Below are 20,161 nucleotides of genomic sequence, written 5' to 3' on the forward strand. Positions count from 1 at the left end.
CAAAAAGGGGCTGGAGCACAGAAAAGGGGAGTTTTAGCAGGAGAAAGCGCTGGAGCTGCCTGGCCACAGGTAAGTCTCTCCATTTCAGCTACAGAACCGTGTTTTCCCTTTCTGATGGGAAAGGAAACACGAGCGCCCCAGCTTCCCTGGCTCCAGCCGATTCCTCGGGACACGACAGCCTTTCCTGAGGGAACACCAGCTACACACAGGTGAGCGCAGAGAAGCGAGGGGAGGAGGAGGAAGGAACCTCGCTTGCCCTCTTCCCCTTTCCCCATTTCCCCAGTTTCCAGCTGCACAGACTGCCATTAACACAGGACACCAGACTACTTCGGTTCACGCATTAAGCCCCCTTCTACTCAATATCATTAACATCAGCTGCTTGCAAGATAAACATTTATTTACGCCAAGAAATGAATCTTTAGATCCAGTTCCCTATTTACAAGCAAGGTGCAGAGGAGTGATCCCCGATTTGCCTGACACGTTTCTCTCCAAGGTATCAAACAAAAGGATTTTGAACACTCACCTTCTTTCTGAATTTAAACGTTTGCTTCACATCCCTAAACGTTTTTCTCTCCAAAACTAAACCTCCAGGGTCTTCTCCTTAAGTCCAGCTTCTGGAGTCATGCTGAAGCTGGAGCTTTGTGCGAGCAAACCCCCAAGGAGGAGGCTGCCGTACGTCCATCCCCAAAACACCCAAAGACTCGGGGTTTTCCGGCACCAGAAGCAGCTCCGGGAGGTCTCTCCCAGCTCTCACCAGTTCTGGGCCTCCCTCGGTCACGCAGCCACACAGTGAACGAGGTTGTGGACGTAGCCAGGAGTAACGCAGCCATTTTAATTTGTGTATTAAACGGTGCTCAAGGAACTGAGCCCCCCGAGCTCCCGGCTCTGTGCAGGTCGCTCCTAGGCAGAGCCGGGCACGTCCCTCCCCGACGAGCCTCTGCTCCCCCTCCACGTGTTCAGCATCGGCATCATCCCAGCTCCCACGAGCGCCGTGCAGGTTTGTGGTCCGCGGGCCGTCGCGGCGAGCCTGGCCAGAGCAGTGCCGTTACTCACGGTCCTTCGTCCACGGAGACAACTCTTGCAGAGATCTGTCAGCATCAGCCAACGCTTCAGTGCAACCGCCCTGGTGTTCCCAGGACCCCGCTGGCTGCAGGGATGGTTTTAAGGATGGGGAGAGCACGTTCTCCAGCCCAGCCGCCTCTTCAAGGCTCAGAAGCAGAGGTGAAGGCCACCCATACAGAAGAGATCAATACCCCAGGTCCAGGAGGTGGATGGGGCAGGGGCTGGAGCACAAGGCTGGGGAGGAGCGGCTGGGGAAGCTGGGGGGGCTCAGCCTGGAGAAGAGGAGGCTGAGGGGAGCCCTCATCGCTCTCTGCAACGGCCTGAAAGGAGGCTGGAGCCGGGGGGGTCGGTCTCTGCTCCCCAGGAACAAGCGATGGGACGAGAGGGAACGGCCTCAAGCTGCGCCAGGGCAGGGTTGGGGTGGGTGTTAGGAACAATCCCTTCCCCAAAGGGCTGCCAGGCCCTGGCCCAGGCTGCCCCGGGCAGGGGCTGAGTCCCCATCCCTGGGGGGATTGAAAAGCCGGGCAGATGTGGTGCTGAGGGACATGGGTTAGTGGTGGCCTTGGCAGCGCGGGGTTAGCGGTTGGACTCGAGGATCTTAAAGCTCTTTTCCAACCTTAACGATTCTGTGATTCTGTGGCCACCGCGGGGAGCTCAGGCAGCAGGGCACGGGCAAACAGACGCTACCACAAGGCAGCTGCAGATAAGGTGAAGTTCTGCTTACTGGTGTTTTTCATCCGAGGTCTCTTCCCACTTGGTGGCCACCCAAGACCCCAGCAAAGCCCATAGCTTTGGTTCCACAGGCACCGAGGAAAGTGCCCAAGAAGTTTTTGGCCTAAAAATAGAGAGCACAGCCCTTTGGCATCTTCCACAGAGAGCCAAGGGAGTGGATTCACCTTAGAAGATGAACACAAAAGCAGGGTTTATGGGAAGAGGAACATTTGACAGATGTCACCAGCATCAAGGAAAGAAGCTTGGAGACTGAGGATTTTCGGACTGAGGTTTTTGGGCAGGACGGTCAACGTTGTACGGCTGCAAACAGCATCCACATCAGCACAAAGCCTGCGAAGATCTGTCCCAAGCTACGCTGGCAAAGCACGCTCGTGTCCCAGCATCTAAAAAGCAGGTAACCTGTTCATCCCACCGCTCAAGAGCACGCGACACAAGGCTTTGCTCTTGCACAGCCTAGAAAAGCCACCCAACTCTTGATTAAGGTAACCGAAAGACTGCTCAGCCCCGATGCAGCGGACAAAACCAAAGAAGCCTTTGGTACCACCGACCACTCCAAGCCCCAAGACCCAGGAGCCAGGGAAGGACGCGGCAGCCATGGGAATGGCTGAGCTCCCCCGTGCCTGACCAAGCTGGAGGCCCGTCCTCCAGCACAACCGCTTCACTTCCAGTTTTCAGGAGGTTATTCCCGTTCTTTGCATACTGAAAGAGGGAAGGTGAGGCACCCAGCCCTGTAATCACGTAGGTTACGGCTGGCTGCTGAGAGGATCCTTTCACAGGGGAATAAGCTTTGCATTGACTCGCGGTAGACATAAACTGCCCGACAGGTTTTTGTCTAGACTGTCAGAGAAGGGAGCCGGGGAGGTTTCTGGCAGTAGGAAATAAGGTCTGGTTTGTTTTACATTCTCTGGGATGTGCTGCTATTCATTTTTGTAGTCCAAGGAGCCAAAATCCCTGCATTAAGGCGGCACATTTCCAGCTTATGCACCTTCAAGCCTTTCTTTCCTTCTCAGGACAGACTGCACTTAGCGCTGGGGGCACGACGGGATCTCCATCTTCCCTTCCCGTAAAAACAAAGGATGCAAGGGTAGCACCAGCTCCTTCGGGAGTCCTCAGAGAAAAGGTGGTTTGCAAAGCCCACGCAGCAAAGACCTCTCTGCAGCAAGATCCTGCGAGCCAGCCTTTGCCCGGCGGCTCATCCAGGCGCGGAGGCCGGTGGCCTGATGGCTGGACACACCTGAGGGACGGGGTGGCACCCAGAGGGACCTGGGCGAACCTCATGGGGGTCAACAAGGCCAAGGGCAGGGTCCTGCCCCTGGGTGGGGGCAACCCCCGGTGTCAGCACAGGCTGGGGGATGGAGGGGTGGAGAGCAGCCCTGCCGAGAAGGACTTGGGGTGCTGGGGGATGGAAAGCTGGCCACGGGCCGGCAATGTGCGCTGGCAGCCCAGCAAGCCAAGCGTCTCCTGGGCTGCATCCCCCGCAGCGTGGGCAGCGGGGCGAGGGAGGGGATTCTGCCCCTCTGCCCCCTCTGGGGAGACCCCCCTGGAGCCCTGCGTCCAGCTCGGGGGTCCTCAGCACGGGAAGGACACGGAGCTGTGGGAGCGGGGCCAGGGGAGGCCACCGAAATGCTCCGAGGGTGGCCCAGCTCTGCTGTGAGGGCAGGCTGAGAGCTGGGGGTGCTCAGCCTGGGGAGGAGGGGGCTGCGGGGAGACCTCACTGCGGCCTTGCCGTGCTTAAGGGGGGCCGACAAGAAAGGGGGGGACAGGCTTTTTAGCAGGGCCTGTAGCGACAGGACAAGGGGGAATGGTTTTAAACTAAAAGAGGGGAGATTTAGACTGAACACAAGGGAAACATTTTTTACAATGAGGGTGGTGAGACACTGGCCCAGGTTGCCCAGAGCGGTGGTCGATGCCCCATCCCTGGAAACACTCAAGGCCAGGCTGGACGGGGCTCTGAGCACCCTGATGTGGTTGAAGATGTCCCTGCCCATGGCAGGGGGTGGGACTGGGTGGCCTTGAAAGGTCCCTCCCATCCTAAACTATTCTGTGATTCCATGCTGCCGGTGGCCCAGGAGCCAGCTGCGGGAGAAGATCCCCGAGCTGCTTTTCCACATCAGAACCACTCAAGGCAAGCCGCAGAGGTGCCCCACGTACCGTCTCCCTGCTTGGCTGCCACGTTAAGCTGCACAGCTAAAGGGTGGTGGGTTAATACCCGCATATCTTCAGGAAAAGCCGTCCAGGGATCGTTATTTTGGGCAGCCCTCTCAAGAACAGATTCTCCAGATCACTGCTCGGGATACGTCCCTTCAGTCCCATCGAGGATGCGGGGGATTCAGTGTCCCTGGAAAGCCTCAGTGCACCCCAAAGCCAATCCCCCTCTGCGATAATCACGTATGATTTACAGCGCGGAGAACAGAGGAGTCTAGCATGGGTTTGTGTCCACATAGCTCAACCATGACTTCCCAAGCTATTTTAAGACACCCTAGAACTACCTCCTCCCAAACCCGATCTCCCCCCGTGCACAAAGCCAGTGTTTTCCATGAACGAAGCCAGCTGAAGATGCCGCGGCACTGGTTTCCCTGTTGTAACCGAGCACCGGTCCTCGGCAGGCCCCGCGAGGAACATCTCCCAAAAGCAGAGGGCAGAGCTGCTCCCCTAAACCCAGCACTGTGCCAGCTGCAAGGGCAACTCCAGCTTTATTTAAAGTCTTCCAAGAAGCAGCTTGCAGCATGTCCGGACCCACAGAGCCAGGCGCTCCCGTCGGAGCCGCGGCAGGCAGCTCCTCCACCTTGGATGGCAACAAGCATCGTTCAGACAGGTTGTGTTTTTTTCCCAGCAGTAAACAATAAAAAGCTTTTACCCACAGGGAGGCACCTCAGCCTTTCTTCTTTCATGTCAGAGGCCCAGGATTTCATGGCATCTTTGAAGAGAACTTGGCAAATCCAACTTTTACTGGTTAAGTTCTTCCTTGTCCTCTCAATATGTACCAGCTCCTTCTGCACGGGCAGGCTACCCAGAAGGGACGGGGAGGCACGCCCTGCCAAACCTGACAGCATTTTAAGCCACTATATCACAAGACTAATGACTTCTCAGGCTCTTCTCAAAGAGGGACTGGTTTTTAAGAGCGAGACAGAATATAGCCACCACGCTAGCCCAGCTGTCCCGGCGTCTCCTGCAACACCCAGAGCAGGTTTATCTTCAGCCGGGGTGTAGACGATGACTCCTTCCCCACCAAACACAGCTTTTGGCTGAGACACCGCACTCATCCCACTCAAACTCCTGGTTCGCCAGCTCTGCCACCTTCTTCAACAGCAAAATCCACAGAAATGCACCTGTGGGACCGTCCCCGTCAGCCCAGCAGGTCGTCATGCCCGGCGGGGGGAGAGGAAGGGATCAGACCTTCCCCTTCGGGCAGCCTGTGGCTCCCTCCGGGCTCTGTACAAACCCACGTTGCCCTAAAGCCCCTCCTGGTTTGTGCGGGCAGCCCTGCGCTACGCAGATACCCCGACGCCGTTGCTAATTAATCCCTCTAGAGCAGCGCTAGCGAGGCCTCGGCTTTCGGTTCCTGCAAGAAAAGGATGCGGAGCCCCGAATGCTCCCACCCAAGAGCAACACGAGTAATCGGCGGCTGGAAAACCCTTCTAAGGAGAGGTCGTGGGAAACGTGCTTTGGAAAGTAAACCCCTAGACCTGCTTTAGCAGCGGGGCCCCTTCGATCCCCGCCAGCAACATCAGAGAAACGCGGTTCAGTAATTACCCTCCCGGTGCAAGAGGGGATGGACTGGATCCTTCAGCCCATGGCTGAGGTCCCCAAAGCCCCGCTCCTCCGTCCGCATCCAGCGGCATCAAGTGCACTTTCTACGTTGGGTTTTTTTAGAGCTTAGTGTATTTGCTTTGGTTGAGAAAAGTCTCCTTGGCGAACTTTTACTGCATCAGCACTGGAAGGGTCTGGTGTTATGCTTATGGCTGGGTCAACACAAGAAGGGACTTGGGGAGACAAAGAGAAGCCTATGAAAAGGCTGGTGACCGAGTCTGCAGACGCACACGAGTCAGACAAGGCCAAGCAAAGAACTTGAAGGGCTTTATGGAAAACACCGCTTTTAAGTCTCTCTTCTGAATGGTATCAAAGCCAGTAAAATAGGATAAAGTAGAACAGAATTTGATGCAAGTCAAACTAAATTCGCACAGACGTTTCAAGAAGTCTCTAATCTCTCTTCTGAAGATCTGGGCTTACCAGCTCTTCCCTACATCCTTGCCCGGCTGGGCTCCCGTGCGGTCCCCACGTGGGTTTAACCATCCCGTCAGCACAGACGCAGAAAGCCCCGCTGGCACGAACCCCCCGAGCTGTTCGGAAACGAACCAGAGAGCAGCCATGCTGCAAGGCAACAGCTCCCAGGGCCATGACCACACATTTCTGGAGGGTAGGTGACAAGGCAAGGGGGCACGGCCCCAACCCACCCTCCTCCGGAGCTCACCCCGCTCTGGTACAGCGGCATAGCTGCACGTACAATGGCCGGAGCCAAGTTCAGAAGCAAAGCAAGCCAGCACAGACCAAAACTTGGAGGTTTTTATGCTAAAAGAAAGCTTGAGAGACTCTGTAAGGACCCACACAGGCTGGCGGATGGGAAGCAGGGAGGCGGAGGTGAGAAGCCAGGGCGAGAGCTTTTGCCTGGCTCGGCCGCAGCCAGAGCAGAACCGAAAACTCTCCACAACCGCATCCGCTGCTGTTCCTGGCCGGAGGAGCAGGATCAGGCGGCTGTCTCTAGCCGAGGCGATACCTGAAGGACGCCGATGGTTCAGGCAGGACCAAGCTTCCTGACCTCAGGCACACGTGTACGACAGCAAGCTCCAGAGCTGGCCGGGGCAGAGCCTACGTCTTCACCACCGCTCAGTCTGGCTCCTGACATTTCCTCTGTTAGGAGCCAACCGCTCGAGAATATTTATTTACTTAAAATTTTGCCAAGGCTTTGAGAAACCAGCGATTTAGGAATCCTTTCACCATTGGTATTCCTGCCCAGAGGAATTCAATCACAGAGGGGGAAGTACGGGCTCTCATTACGCGCAGCCCGCAGGCGGGTCAGCCGGGCTCCGACCTTTGTGCTCTGCACACTCTGGCTTCAGCAATTAGCCTGGCAGTTTCAGCTGTTTCCATAAATCCTTACACTGCTTTCCTGCCAAAATTCATTTATTTCAGATTGGTTTTTATTTACAGTGCTCTCTGCCCTGTAAATACAGAGGCTGACCCACCTGAGACAGCAGCTGCCTCCAGCCCGCTATGGGTCAGATCCAGACCTCCCATTTTGCCCAGTTCAGCCACCCAGAACCGAGAGCTGCATTGAGGAAATCACAAAAGCAGCCCTTACGCTACAGAGCGGAATTAATCCCATTTATTTCTCTCCCATTTATCCTCTAGTTCTCCTTTTACCTGTCCTGAAGGCACCATAAGACAGTCAGTGATGCCAGCGTGGCCAACGCTGCCACGGTGATTTTACAGAAGCTCGTCTTTCCCTTGGAAATACCAATACAGCTGATGCGGTGAGTTTTGGTTATCCTACCTTGCCTCCAGGGAAATCTTAGTGCCTCAAAAGCAAAATAAAGATTAAGGCAGGAAGCAGCTGTAGTTTTGAGATCAAGAATGTAAAGCAAGCTAAAAATCCATGTGTCAGGCTCCCTGCAGCGTGCGTGAAGTCCTTCACCGGTGTCTGGGCTGGTCCCATCGGCACAGAGTCTCCCGATTCCTGGAGAGGAGGAAAGGGCAGCCCTCTGCTTCAGCCTGGAGAAATCAGCTGTTTATAAAGCAAAGCGCAGAGCGTCTGACTCCCGTCCTTTCATCTCCCATCAGAAACGGGTACACAAACTCCACAAGCAGACGGACCGAGTGCCCTCACGCTCCTTCCTCCCCGTCTCCTGCTTTAAATCCCATTTCTGGCTCACCCCGTTGAGCCGCTCCAGGGCTCTGCCAGGCTCGCAGAGGGGATTTGCCAGGCTGCACGGACCGTGCCTGCAGCACATCTTACAATGCCGTCAGCCCGTCACCGCCTCTCTAACAGCTGCCGGTGCCAGACTGTCCCCGAGATCTACCTCCTCAGTCAGAAATTCGTGCTGCCCCGCTGGAGGTACCGCTCCGGACACAGGTACAGCACAGCACGGAGACAGGCAACAACTGGGTAACGTTCTTGGATTTGGAAGTGAGGATCATGAAGCTTCTTTGGAAAGAACAGAAATGGAACAAAGTCACCCAAAACCTAATGATGAGGAGGATGGAACAGCTCTGCTGTGAGGACAGGCTGAGAGGGCTGGGGTTGTTCAGCCTGGAGAAGAGAAGGCTCCGAGGAAACCTTATTGCGGCCTTGCAGTGCTTAAAGGTGGCTTGTAAGAAAGATGGGGACAGACTTGAATGCTCTGCAGAGCTGGCCAGGCTGGGGCCATGGGCCCAGGCCCCGGGGTGAGGGGCAGCGAGGCTCAGGGCCGGGTCCTGCCCTGGGGGCACAGCAACCCCAGGCACCGCTGCAGGCGTGGGGAGGAGCGGCTGGGAGCTGCCCGGCGGGAAAGCGCCTGGGGGTGCTGGTCGACAGCCGCTGGACACGAGCCAGCAGGGTGCCCAGGTGGCCAAGAGGGCCAATGGCATCCTGGCTTGTGTCAGGAACGGTGTGGCCAGCAGGAGCGGGGCAGGGATCGTCCCCCCGTGCTGGGCACTGGTGAGGCCGCCCCTCGAATGCTGTGCTCAGCGCTGGGCCCCGCACCCCAAGGCGGCCATGGAGGGGCTGGAGCGTGGCCAGAGCAGGGCAGCGAGGCTGGGGCAGGGGCTGGAGCACAAGGCTGGGGAGGAGCGGCTGGGGGAGCTGGGGGGGCTCAGCCTGGAGAAGAGGAGGCTGAGGGGAGCCCTCATCGCTCTCTGCAACGGCCTGAAAGGAGGCTGGAGCCGGGGGGGTCGGTCTCTGCTCCCCAGGAACAAGCGATGGGACGAGAGGGAACGGCCTCAAGCTGCGCCAGGGCAGGGTTGGGGTGGGTGTTAGGAACAATCCCTTCCCCAAAGGGCTGCCAGGCCCTGGCCCAGGCTGCCCCGGGCAGGGGCTGAGTCCCCATCCCTGGGGGGATTGAAAAGCCGGGGAGATGTGGTGCTTGGGGCCATGGGTTAGTGGTGGCCTTGGCAGCGCTGGGTTAACGGTTGGACTCAATGATCTGAAAGGTCTTTTCCAACCCAAACGATTCCACAATTCTATCACTTTTCAGTCAGGCCTGTAACGATAGGACAAGGGGGAATGGTTTTAAACTAAAAGAGGGGAGATTCAGACTGGATATAAGGAAGAAATTGTTTACGATGAAAGTGGTGAGACACTGGCCCAGGTTGCCCAGAGCGGTGGTCGATGCCCCATCCCTGGAAACACTCAAGGCCAGGCTGGACGGGGCTCTGAGCACCCTGATCTGGTTGGAGATGTCCCTGCCCATGGCAGGGGGTGGGACTGGATGGCCTTGAGAGGTCCCTTCCAGCCCAAAACTCATTCTAACAGCAGGAGATTTACAAACTCACACAGATGCAGAGTTAAGTTTCAAACACATTAACCCGCTCACCTCTGCCAGGTGCATTGGCTGGGGAGAAGGTTGCTCCTGTTCTGCTCTATACCCACGGAGCCTCAGCAATATCTTGGTCACAGAGAGCTGTCGGGATACTTATTGCTACATGAGAGCATCTTGCTAACTTTGGCTGGAAAATACCTGCGTGGGTCAGGTTGGGCGACTACTACAGGGCCTGTAGGGGCAGAAGCCAGAGATGATTAACAGGAGATGCCACCAGAGAAGCCACCAGCAGCGAGCGGCCACACTACAACACAAGACCTCAGGCAGGTACGAATGCAGTTGGGCACCACGAACCATAGCTGCCATGGCAGCGCTGGTACCCGGACCAAAAACGGGTAAATAAAAACTTCCCCGGTATCGGCCAGCCACGGCTTTGCTTCTAGGAAACTCAGCTGAGACTCGGTTCTTGAGGCTGCTCCCCAGGCAGCAGCGCACCCGCCTATGAGCGGCATTTGCCGCTGTATTTTTAGCGCTTTCTGCATAAATGAGACCCAAAGACCTTCGCTGGGCGTGGGGCTTGCTGCTGCCGAAGCTTCACAGCAACGCTGATCCGTCTGCGTCGCCTACAAGTACGTTCTGATCACCCACAAGGATTTAGTGACCTACAACTGTTGTTCCCTACTGTAGCCAAGATAAAGCACCCAGCTAGCCCCAAGCCCATCTGATGCAACTTCATACCTTGTTTTCCCCGTTGGGCGAGCACGAGGTGAGCGGTTTTCTGTGGTCACCGAGAGCACCACGAGGCCTGCGGCCACCTCTCCTTACACCCCCCGCAGTGCAGCTCTGGAGCCACGTTAAACCGTGGTTCTGCAGAGCACATTCTCCCTTGATTTGACTTTTTTGCTGCAGCTAAATGCTAGGGCAAGAGGATCAAAAGGCACTGGAGGCACATACGGCTTTGTGAAAAGTGAAATAAATGGAGATTAAGCCCATGCAAGACTGAAACACCATCCTAGGAGCGGGATGCCACAGGCTGGGGAAAGGATTAGGGCTCTGCAGAAGAGCCACCACTGAGGAGGGAGTCACTGCTTTAAGGCTTGTGATCCTGCTGGTCCCACAGCAAACCTGGGGGCTTCCCGGTCACATCCCTGGAGAAGCGGGCTCCGCAGCCTGCCACGGGTCCGTGGAGATGAGCCTCAGACTGAAACACATCCCCCGGGGCCGAGCTTCACGTCTGCCGGCTCAGCCAGCCTGCCGAGTCCCCGGACATCGAGGAAGCATGGAAACCGCTCAAGTTCAAGGAGGTCTCTGGGCTAAACGGACACCATCTCGTCCCAGAGCGCTGCTCCTGCGTCTTCAGGCTTTCACCAGCACAGAAAAAGGCTGCGCTGCCAAAACAGAAAACATTACCTGCTTTCTGGATGTCACACACACACGAAAGGGAGACAGAGGCTTAAACCCAGAGTATTCGGTGTCGCTCTTCAAAACACAACTAACATGGGCTGCAGGGTCGGCGACACCTCGGGCTTTTATCTGGGGCTGGAACCAGGCTTGTGTGGCGTCAGGGCTTCCATCACGGAAAGTTTTACAGAGCGCAAGTTACACTTTTGAAAGCTGGTGTCATCACTTCAGCCAGCGCCCTGCGTGAGCGATGGTTTTAGGAAGCGTTAGCTTTGTCTGCCGTTCTCTAACCAAACGGCAAAGCAAGTATTTACCCAATGACATGGTAGAGTTATTTTGTACCGAGCAAAACCCACAACAGCAAAACTATTTTGACACAGGCATGCGAGGCCAGGAAAAAAATCTGTGTTACATTAAGCGCTGCTGCAGGATCTGTCCTTTCCCATGCCGGCCTCAGCAGCAAAGCAGCTGCTCCATCCTCAAAATCCGCAGGAGCCACAACCGGGACACGCAGAGGTGGAAAGCAGCAGGGGTGGAGACACCGAGATAGCAAGAAGACGACGACAACATGTTTGAGCTGCTTGGGAGCATCAACCAGAGCGGCACCAGGGAGGACACGAGGACGGACAGGGAAAGGGAGGAGGAGCTGGGATCAGAAAGGCTTTGTGGTGGGGTGGACATCAGACCCCAGGGACCTGCACTGGTCCTCTGGAAAAGGGACACCAGTGAGGCGGCAATATTTACTGAAAACATCATGGAAAAGGGTAGGAACTAGGATGAGAGCAGGTTTGTCTGCGGCCAAGCGGCTGGGCAGAGGCAGAGCCGGGGCAGTATTCGCAGCACGGCAGATGCACGCTCCCTGCCTCACGTACCCAGCCAACTCTCGCCTGCCTCCACCCAGGAAGACTGGAATCTCCAGATTTCTTGGAATCACCACCCCGATGCCAAGCTCTGATCCACCCATCTCACAGGGAAAGACTGGGAAAACCAGGAAGGTGCTCAGGATGGGGGTGACCAGAGGAGCTGGGTAACTCAGACCAAGCCTCCTGCAGCCTGGGCAGGCAGCAGCCCCGGGGAGATGCCACGTGCCGAGCCCTGCACGTCAGCATGGTGTATTTGTAATCCTGGTGGAGATGGCCTGCTCGCTGCCTCTACCAGTTCAAGATGGGGGAAGCGACGCTGTCCTTGGGTCAGCCCAAGGATGAAGGAGCCACGCTGCCGCCCGACAGCGCGCCACAGAGAGCCTGCTGCGGGACGGGGTGGGAGCCTGCTCTGCGGCGCAGCTCGTGAACCTCAAAGGTCGGCTACAGACACGGCCCCAGCTCAGTACATCCCCGATCCGAGGCAGGGAAGCAAACTGGGAACGTGTCCCTGTTCCCAGCCACCGTGCCGGTGCCTGCTGACGGCCCTTACTGGTTTTAGGGACAGCCTCCCTCATCTTGAGGCAGACCGCAGCCCCAACAGCGGATCCTCTTATCTAGTGGCCGGCTGCCAGAGGAAAGGGCTGTCCTGCTCCCACCAGGGCACAGGCCAGGCAGCGCAGGAAGCCGGGCGGGCAGAAGAGGAGGCCCTGGAGCCACTGCCAAGGCTGGGGCAGGAGCTGGGGCGGAGGGAAGCGGGGCCGCCCCTCCCAGCGGCCTCACCGCCGCAGGTCACCGCCCTCCGCTGCAAAAATGCCAGGCATCCTGCGTTCAACCCAGTCAAGCGCCGGGTCCCAAGTGGCCTCTCGAGCTTGCAGTGTCCCTATTTTGGGGACGTACATTGTGTTTGAGACATGCCTGTGTTTCCTCCCAAGGCCTGGAGCAGCAGTACACCACCACAGCCACACAACTATTAAACACACAGGACGATCCCACCTACCATGAGAGTCCCAAGGTCCTCTTGATACGAGCAGTGCTTTAAGGACAGCCCTCCGGTAGCACTCAAACCCTGGTCCTCACGGTAAGCTCCTCCTGAGCGAGCACCGTGCGAGGTGTGCTCCAAACTCACCTACACCCGCAGCTCCGTGCCCATCTACAGCCGCTCGTGGCCCTCCAGCCAGGAGACGTAGACCTCAGACCAGGAGAGGGGCTGCTGGAGATGTCCCACACCACAGTGGCCACCACCTCCAGCAGCCGAGACCCCAGAGCTGGAAGAGGTCACCCCACCATGCAAGGAGAGCACCCCAACAGCATCCCAGACCTCTGGGAGAGGTGGGAGCAAAGCTCCCGAGGTTTAGCACCATCAAGATGCCACCACCCAGAGCGGGGCACAAGACCTGCCCCGGTCCAGGCCAGCGCACCAGAAACCCGTCTCTCCTGGCCCTTTCCTCCCCAGCCAGCTTTCACCCCACATTTCCCCCCGCCTCTGGACATCAAACCTAAACCCGAGATGATCCCATCTCCATTCAGCCTCTGCTCCTCATATTCCAGAAGATTTTTGCCTTCCTCCGGAGGCAGGAGGAAGCAGCGAGAAGAGAAAAAGAGCAACTCCCTGCTCGTAACTGGGCCGAGGCCAAAAGCAGCCAAGAACAGCAAGGACAGGATTGTCGCGCTGAGCCCCGCGGCAAGCCAAGCACCGGCAGTTCAAAGGAGAGCAGCTGCTAAAACCCAGTCTAGCGGGTCGGCTGGCGTCCCCACGAAGACTTAGATCATGAGACGGCTCTCAAAGTGAAAAGCACTATTTCCCACCCCAGGACCATCCCTGCAGAGGGAATGGGGACGGCAAATTCACTCCGTATCGAGCTGCTGAACGTAGGCAGAGTTTTTAAGTGCCATTCGGGAAACGCTGAGTTGCGCTTGGGAGTTTTCCCAAGCTCTGTCTGAAACGGCACCGGGGTTTGTAACTGCGACCGTTAAGGTTTAACGGGAGAAGCAATGGAAACCCAGAGGGGTCAGAGAGCTGTATCGCAGATCTTTTGGTTGTTCTCACCTGCACGAGCCCCAGCCAGGCTTGCACACAGCAGTGCAGCAGAGAGATCAAATATTAGCCACTTCAGACGAGTCTGTTGTCTGGAAAGGTCAGCAAATGATGTTCTAGCTACAGAGGAAGATCGGAGACCGCTCTCGGAGCGGGAGAGCCAAGGACAGCCTCCTAAGTGCCGTTCTGGCTGAGCTCGCCCAGCTTCACAGCAGCCAAAGTGCCCAGGCGTTTGGATTAAAGCACAGAGCAGGACGGGCAGCGCCTCGACCAGCAATTCACCACCCATCTGCGTCCGCTTCGGGAGCCTGACGCCTCTTGAGGCTCAGTAAGAGGGGTCTCAAGAGGATCTCTCGCAGCTGAACCCCAGCTGTATTTTAAACCACACCATTTTAAACAGCACAAACACTTCACGCCAGATCTGTCGGTGAGGGACAGGCCAGGAGCGGAGGAGGAGGCGGCAGCACTCACCGCACCTCCTGGGACCGAAGACTCCACAGTTGCTCTGGAAGAAGGTTTTCAGATTACGGCTCGGACTCCTGCACGGGTACGGAGATCAGAGAAAGGGGCTAAACACCCCTCGTACCCGACGCAAGGCAGGACGTGACCAGACGCCACGCCAGCCGGAGCTTCATCACAGGGAGCCCCAGCCCACCCAACAAATTTTCTCATCCCACAAGGGCTGGGGATCGGGTCGCGGCTGCTGCATCGGTCTTGGATGGGATGAAAGCAAGGGGGTGTCCCTACAGCCTACAGGAACGCTCTTCCCACGGCTTGCTTTAGCTGGAGAGCAGAGCAGCGTAGGGTCTGAATAGATGTGCGCTTTCATTAACCCAAAAACCTCCCAGCAAGCTAAAAATACAGATGTTGCGTTCACTCAAGGGGCCCAAATCAGGGAAGTCATGGCAGAACCATTCCTGCAGCAAGGGAGTCTCAGACAGAAACGCAGGTGAGGGGCTCAAAGCCCAGCGGTTATTCCGGCATGAACAAGCTGGATATTCGGGATAGCAAAGGAAGCTCAAGCAACTTGTCCTGCAAGCAGAAACTCCCGCAAAGCTGGGACTTCAAGCTCAGCCCCTCAATATTTTTCATGCTAAGGCTGGGCTCTCACCCCACACCCAGCTTCAGGAAGAACCAGCTCTATTTCAGCAATTTAATAACCACCTCGCTTCCCCCCAGAAGCTTCTCGGCTTTCCATTCCCCCCCCAAACGCCAGCGTAGAACACGACCCCACTGCCCAAGTCCTCCGGCGCGGAGCGAAGCACGCTTCGGAGTTACAAGCTCAGTGTTGGCAGACGCTTCCCAATGATCTGCACGAGAAGGAATTGCTGGACTGGCCAATATCCTCAGTATTAATCGGGATTTAAAACCACGAAGAATTTAGTGCCACGGATCGGGATCAGTGTTACGAGGAAGATCTGGCAACTGCTGAGGCAGCTGTTTGTAAGAGGCCTCAGACTTCAGGCAGAAGCAGCTCAGTTCACCCCGGGAAGAGGCGAAGTGAGCTGACACTGGAGATCTAGGCCATATCCGAGCTGGGAAAGTCAGGAATTTTATGCTAACATCCGATGCCACCCACAGAGAATTCCTTTGGGAAAACTAGGCAAGCACTTTGCACTGGATCACCTGCAGCAGCCTGGCAGCCATCCTGCAGATCCGAGATGTTGTAAGAGCCTCTGTGGCAGAGCCCAGCAGGAAAAAACCTCTCTACAGGCAAATAACAACCAGGGCAGCCAAGAAATCTGCCTCCGTCCTCCCTCCACCCCTTCTCTTTCCAGGAAGGAGCACACCAGGAATATCCATCCTCGCCCGAGGCTCCCAGGCGTGAGACCAACCGCTCTCCAGCTCCAGGCAGGTTCCCACGGCCCAGCTGGCCGCACTGGCAAGCGCCGAGGACGCGGCACGGCACAACCGGAGCCAACATGCTCCGAATCGATCCATCCTTCCTCACGATATTAGTGAGAAATGGGTGTTTTATCCCAAACCTGTTCAAGGCCCAGCTCTCACGACCACAGCCAAGAGCGGGCTGGATGTGCTCCGTCCCGCCGCTGCCACATTCCGGTTGGGATAACCTCCTTGGCGTGAGCCGCCAAAAGCGAGAGCTGGGGAACACAAGTTCCTGGCAGGATTTCCAGGGCTCCAGTTTAACAAGTACAGGCTTGTCTAAAGCTGGAGTTAGCCCCAAAGCAGGGCTGGGATTTTCTGCCTAGTCCTGCCCCAATGCCCCTTCAGAGCCATGCTAAAGAAACTCAATTGCCCCGTTTCAGCCCGTAATGCTGCCGGCTGAGGGCTGAGCCCCTGCCTTCCGGAATGATCCGGAGCATGTAAAAAATGGGAAGAAGAGTTTTTCCCCGCAGCTGGGAAGCTCTGTGGCACAGCGGATGAATACGCCCGTCTCCGTAGCCAAATTAACCATGTTTGATAGCGGTCCAAGCTCAAAAGAGCCGCAGGCATTTGCTCCAAGGGTTAATTAACTACCGCTCCGATGGAAAACTTGCACCGAGGGAACTCCATAAGCCCAGGAGAGGCCACCCCTGTTCCCCAGCTGCAGCCCCACTCCTGTGGGTCTCGGCAAGCTCCTCACCCATCGGGATCACCTACAATGCAGCAGGGAAGCAGAGAGCGGGGGGACTGGAGCGGCCAGTTCTGGGGTCACCAGTACAGGAGAGATGGGAACATGCGGGAGCGGGCGCAGGGAAAGGGCTGTGAGGGGGTTTAGGGATCAGAGCTTCTATCACAGGAGGAGAGGCTGGGAGAGGTGGGATCATCCAGTCTGGAGAAGAGGAGGTTGGGGGGATCACATCAACGTGTACAAGGACCTGGTGGGGGAGGAAAGCAGGATCCAGCCTCTTCCCAATGACAGGACACAAGGGAACGAGAACAAACTGGAACACAGCAAATCCCATTCAAGCTTAAGAAAAAAAACCCAACAATTTTCTTTGGCATGAGAGTGAGCACGAAAGAGGTTGCCTGGACAGATTACAGAGTCTTTATCCTTGGAGATCCTCAAAACCCAATGGGACACAGAGTCTGCTCCCAGGAAAAGGCTGGATTAGGCCATCTCCAGAGGTCCCTGCCACCTCAGCCATCCTGAACACCCACAGCCGCAGGAGCTGGCTGCTTCTTCTTGCACTACAAGCACCTGGACGGCGGCACAAAGGTCCCAGCTTACACCAGCGCTCGCTCTCCGGCCACAGAAGTAAAGAGCATTTCTGGAAAGCACCATTTGCCAAGGTAAAAAAAAAAACCCAAACAGATTTTTCCCAAATAGCAGAAAACCAGCTTTCAGCAAAGACAAGAGCTTATTCCACTTCTACAACGCATCACATCTTGTCTACATATTTCAGTCAAGCGCCGCTTCCAGCCCTGGGGTCACTGCCCACCGCAAAGCACAGGCATTTGCTTACATCTAAAGTTACTCTGCAATTACCCGCAGCCCCAGGAGCGAGCATCTGGAGCTGTTTCTTCTGGAAAGCAGGAAGATGACACATCCAGGTGAATAATTTCCCTTCCCACCTGCGCTGTTGACCCCACCGCGCCGCACGGGGTCACCAGACATCGCAAGGGGACATCGGTGGTTTTACTTTCTAAATCGGACTCTGCAGGCAGTCGGTATGGTAACTCCAGGAAAAAAAAAGGAAAAAAAAAACATTCGATATTTCTAATTCTGCAACTATTCCCATCACTTCAAACCAGTTTCAGCAGGAGCCTCTGCTGCCACCTTCTGAGATCGCCGTTACTGCAGGTGCCCCTAAAACGACTAAAAAAAGCTTCCCCCCCCCCCAGTTATGTCACCAAACCAAGGGGAGGGTTTCTTTTGCAAAGAAAGAGCCACCCCCCCCCTCGCTTAGGGAGCGCTGCTCTCGGTGAGCGTCCCAGCCTCGGCCTTCAGCTCCGGCTTCGCCTCCCCCACGCGACATAAAAATAGGTTTAAACAAGAGAAACTGGAGCAGCCCGCTCGCAGTCAACACAGACGGAGCTCGCTGACCTTTGAGGCACTTATAGTCAGCGATCCTGACTAGACTTGACTCAATATATATATAAATATATAAAGCAGATGCATTAGTACGTAACATTCCCAGTTTAACACCACAACCGCTAGACAAAGCAATCCAGCACGGTTACAGACCACATTTTAAGACCTGTCATTAACTGTTCGCCTCATTTGTAGGCTGGGGAGAGAAGCAGAAGGGTAAATCAGCCCCTGATGGGTGCCAGGACACCGGCAGAGCAGCAGGAGCGGCCCCACACCATAGCTGAGCACGGGGGGTGCCTGGAAGGCAGCGGGGCCAGGGCAGGGCTCCCCCCAAGCCCCGCATCCAGACGGGGAAGAAGCTTTTTAGTGGGGGAAGAGAGGCCCCAGCCCTCAGAGCAGACACTGACAGGGAGACGCTTGGCTGGGACAGAGACAAGCCTGAAGCCACCAGATGTAGGAGGCAAGGCTTGAGAAGCCAAGAGGGGCTCCAGGCCCCCCCGGGAGGGCTCCAGGCGCCCCGGCCATGGGCCACAGAGGGCCCGGGCACCCACGGCCCATGGGACGGGGCAGCCCCCAGGCCCAGGGCTGAGGGAGGGCCCCTCTCCCGGCGTCCCCTCCGCTCCAGGGCAGCCCCACAGCGGCGAGGAGCCCCGCGGACCGCCCGCTCTCACCTTCTTGCCTTTCTTGCCCTCCTCCTCCATGTCTCCGGCGGCGGCGGCTGCGGCGGCCCCGGCCCCCCCCGGGGCATCCCCGCAGCGGCCGTGCTCTCCCGGCCTCGGTGCAGCGGCGGGGCCCAGCAGCCCGAACCTCACTGCCCGGCGGCGGCCATGGCCCTCCCGGGGCTCGGCTCCCGCTCCCGGCCCGCCCGGAGCCGCCTCAGCGCCACCAACAACTTTTCAATCCTGCCGCCATCTTGGGCGGCGGCTTCCCGGCGTGCACCGCGCCCCGCCCTCCGCCCGGAGGACTGACGTCAGTCCTCCACCGCCGCGCGGGGCGGAGAGCCGCGCTGCGCATGCGCCAACCCGCTCAAGCCACGCCCGCCCGCCCTAGCCCCGCCCTTCGCACAACCCGTGTCTCCGCCCATCTATGTGACTCCGCCCGCTCCGCGCCCTGGCCACGCCCCCGCTCACCGGCCCCGCCCCGCCTGTTGCGTGGCCCCGCCCGCCGGCCCCGCCCGTCAGCCTGGCCCCGCCCACCGCAGCGGTCCGCGGGGCCGTTAGAGGCGGCCGAGCCCTTGGCCGGGGCCCGGTCGCGGGGGGCGGCGCTGGTCCCGGTCCCGGTCCCGGTCCCGTCCCGCGGCGGCGGTGGCGGGGAGGCGGGCCCGGGCCTGGGCCGCGGCGGCGGCGGGAGCGGCGCTCCCGCGCATGCGCTGACCCCTCGGGCGCTCCGCCCTCCCGCCCGCCAGGGGGCGCCTCGCCCCGCCCTGACGTCAGACGCCGGCGCGGCCCTGCCCGCAGCCATGGCGGCAGCAGCGGCAGGTAGGGAGGGCGGCGCGGCCCGGCCCCATCCGCCGCCATCCGCCGTCATCCGCGGCCGGGACGGCTCCGGCGGAGCGGGGGCTCTCCGGGACAGCGCGGGGCGAGCCGCTTCCCCTCCGCTGGGGCCCCGCCGCCGATGTGAGGGCCGTGCGGGGTGCGGTGCATGTCGGGAAGGGTAGTCCGCCACAGGCCGCCTGAGGCCTTGTCGGGGGGAGCGGGCTCCGTCTGCCCGCGGCGGTCCGCCCGTGCCCGGTTCCCCCCCTCTCCCCGCCCTCAGCAAGCCTCCAGCGTGGGGGGGCCTGGCGTGGCCCCCGCCATTCCTACAGCGCTTGCCAGAGCAGCCCCGGGACGGTTTGAGGCCTCTCCCCGCCCTCCCCGGGGGGCGGTTATAGAAATCCCGGACACCCCGCGGCCGGGGGGGGAACCTGGGGCCGACGGGGCCCTGGGGGGGCTCCCCCCCCCCCCCCCAGCATCGCCATGAGCCCAATTTTTCCTTAGCCCAAACTTTTCGTTTTCTTTTCTCTCAGAGGTCAGGTGACAGCGTGGGGAAGCGCCCGGTTTCGGCACAAGCGGCGGGAAAACCGGACGACGGCGTTCCGGCAAAGCCCGCCGCGCTCCTCCCTCGCTGGGTAAGGAGGGGGTTTGTGCTTTGCTGGGCTTCACTGGGAATAACCTACCGTTTAAAAAACTTGAACTGGGAATACTGGTGAGCACGGGTTGGCCGCGACAACTGCGAGCCGAGCCATGGAATTGATATCCCGCCTGTTTTCCGGCGACGCCTCGTTAGCGCCGCGATCGTCGTCGTGTTAACGGTTGCCCCCCTTCTTTTCCAGCTGGATGCCGCCATGGGGGCCCTCGCTCCGATGATCCTCACCTCGGCTTGTCCTCCCCAGCGCTCCCAGTTCCCGGCGTTTAACTGGGGATGCTGGGATGACAAAGGGTGATGCCGCCATCTCAATAAAGAACCGATTTCCCCATGGGTTTTTTTTGGCACAGTGCGGTGACGGTCGAGGTCCAACCCCCCCCCAAATTCGGTGTCCCCAGCCCCACCCCGCCGTCGCCCGCGGGAGGCGGCGCTGCCCGCGCCTGCGCCGCGGCTT

General features: G+C 58.3%; 1 protein-coding gene and 1 long non-coding RNA gene across 3 annotated transcripts in view; one reads left to right on the forward strand and one right to left on the reverse strand.

Annotated features, from left to right (window-relative positions):
- Nucleotides 1–18,499, reverse strand: part of CCM2 (CCM2 scaffold protein) — a 40,305-nt gene extending 21,806 nt beyond the window's left edge. The window contains exons 1-3 of one of the 2 annotated variants that reach the window (XM_082323641.1): nt 18,255–18,294; nt 10,047–10,691; nt 9,363–9,540 (exon numbers count right to left, since the gene is read on the reverse strand). In XM_082323641.1, coding sequence (XP_082179767.1) covers nt 9,363–9,377 — 15 coding nt within the window. In that variant the 5' untranslated portion in view covers nt 9,378–9,540; nt 10,047–10,691; nt 18,255–18,294. Of the gene's footprint in view, nt 1–9,362; nt 9,541–10,046; nt 10,692–18,254 lie in introns of both variants that reach the window. The other variant, XM_082323640.1, reaches the window with a different exon arrangement.
- A 278-nt stretch (nt 18,500–18,777) lies between these two features.
- LOC309596012 lies at nt 18,778–20,040 on the forward strand. The gene is made up of 3 exons (XR_014229425.1): nt 18,778–19,061; nt 19,589–19,690; nt 19,895–20,040. It is a non-coding gene; the product is annotated as an uncharacterized lncRNA (long non-coding RNA).
- Nucleotides 20,041–20,161: the final 121 nt, after the last annotated feature.

Source organism: Platalea leucorodia (genome assembly GCF_965183815.1).
Source record: "Platalea leucorodia genome assembly, chromosome: 1".
NCBI lineage: Eukaryota > Metazoa > Chordata > Aves > Pelecaniformes > Threskiornithidae > Platalea > Platalea leucorodia.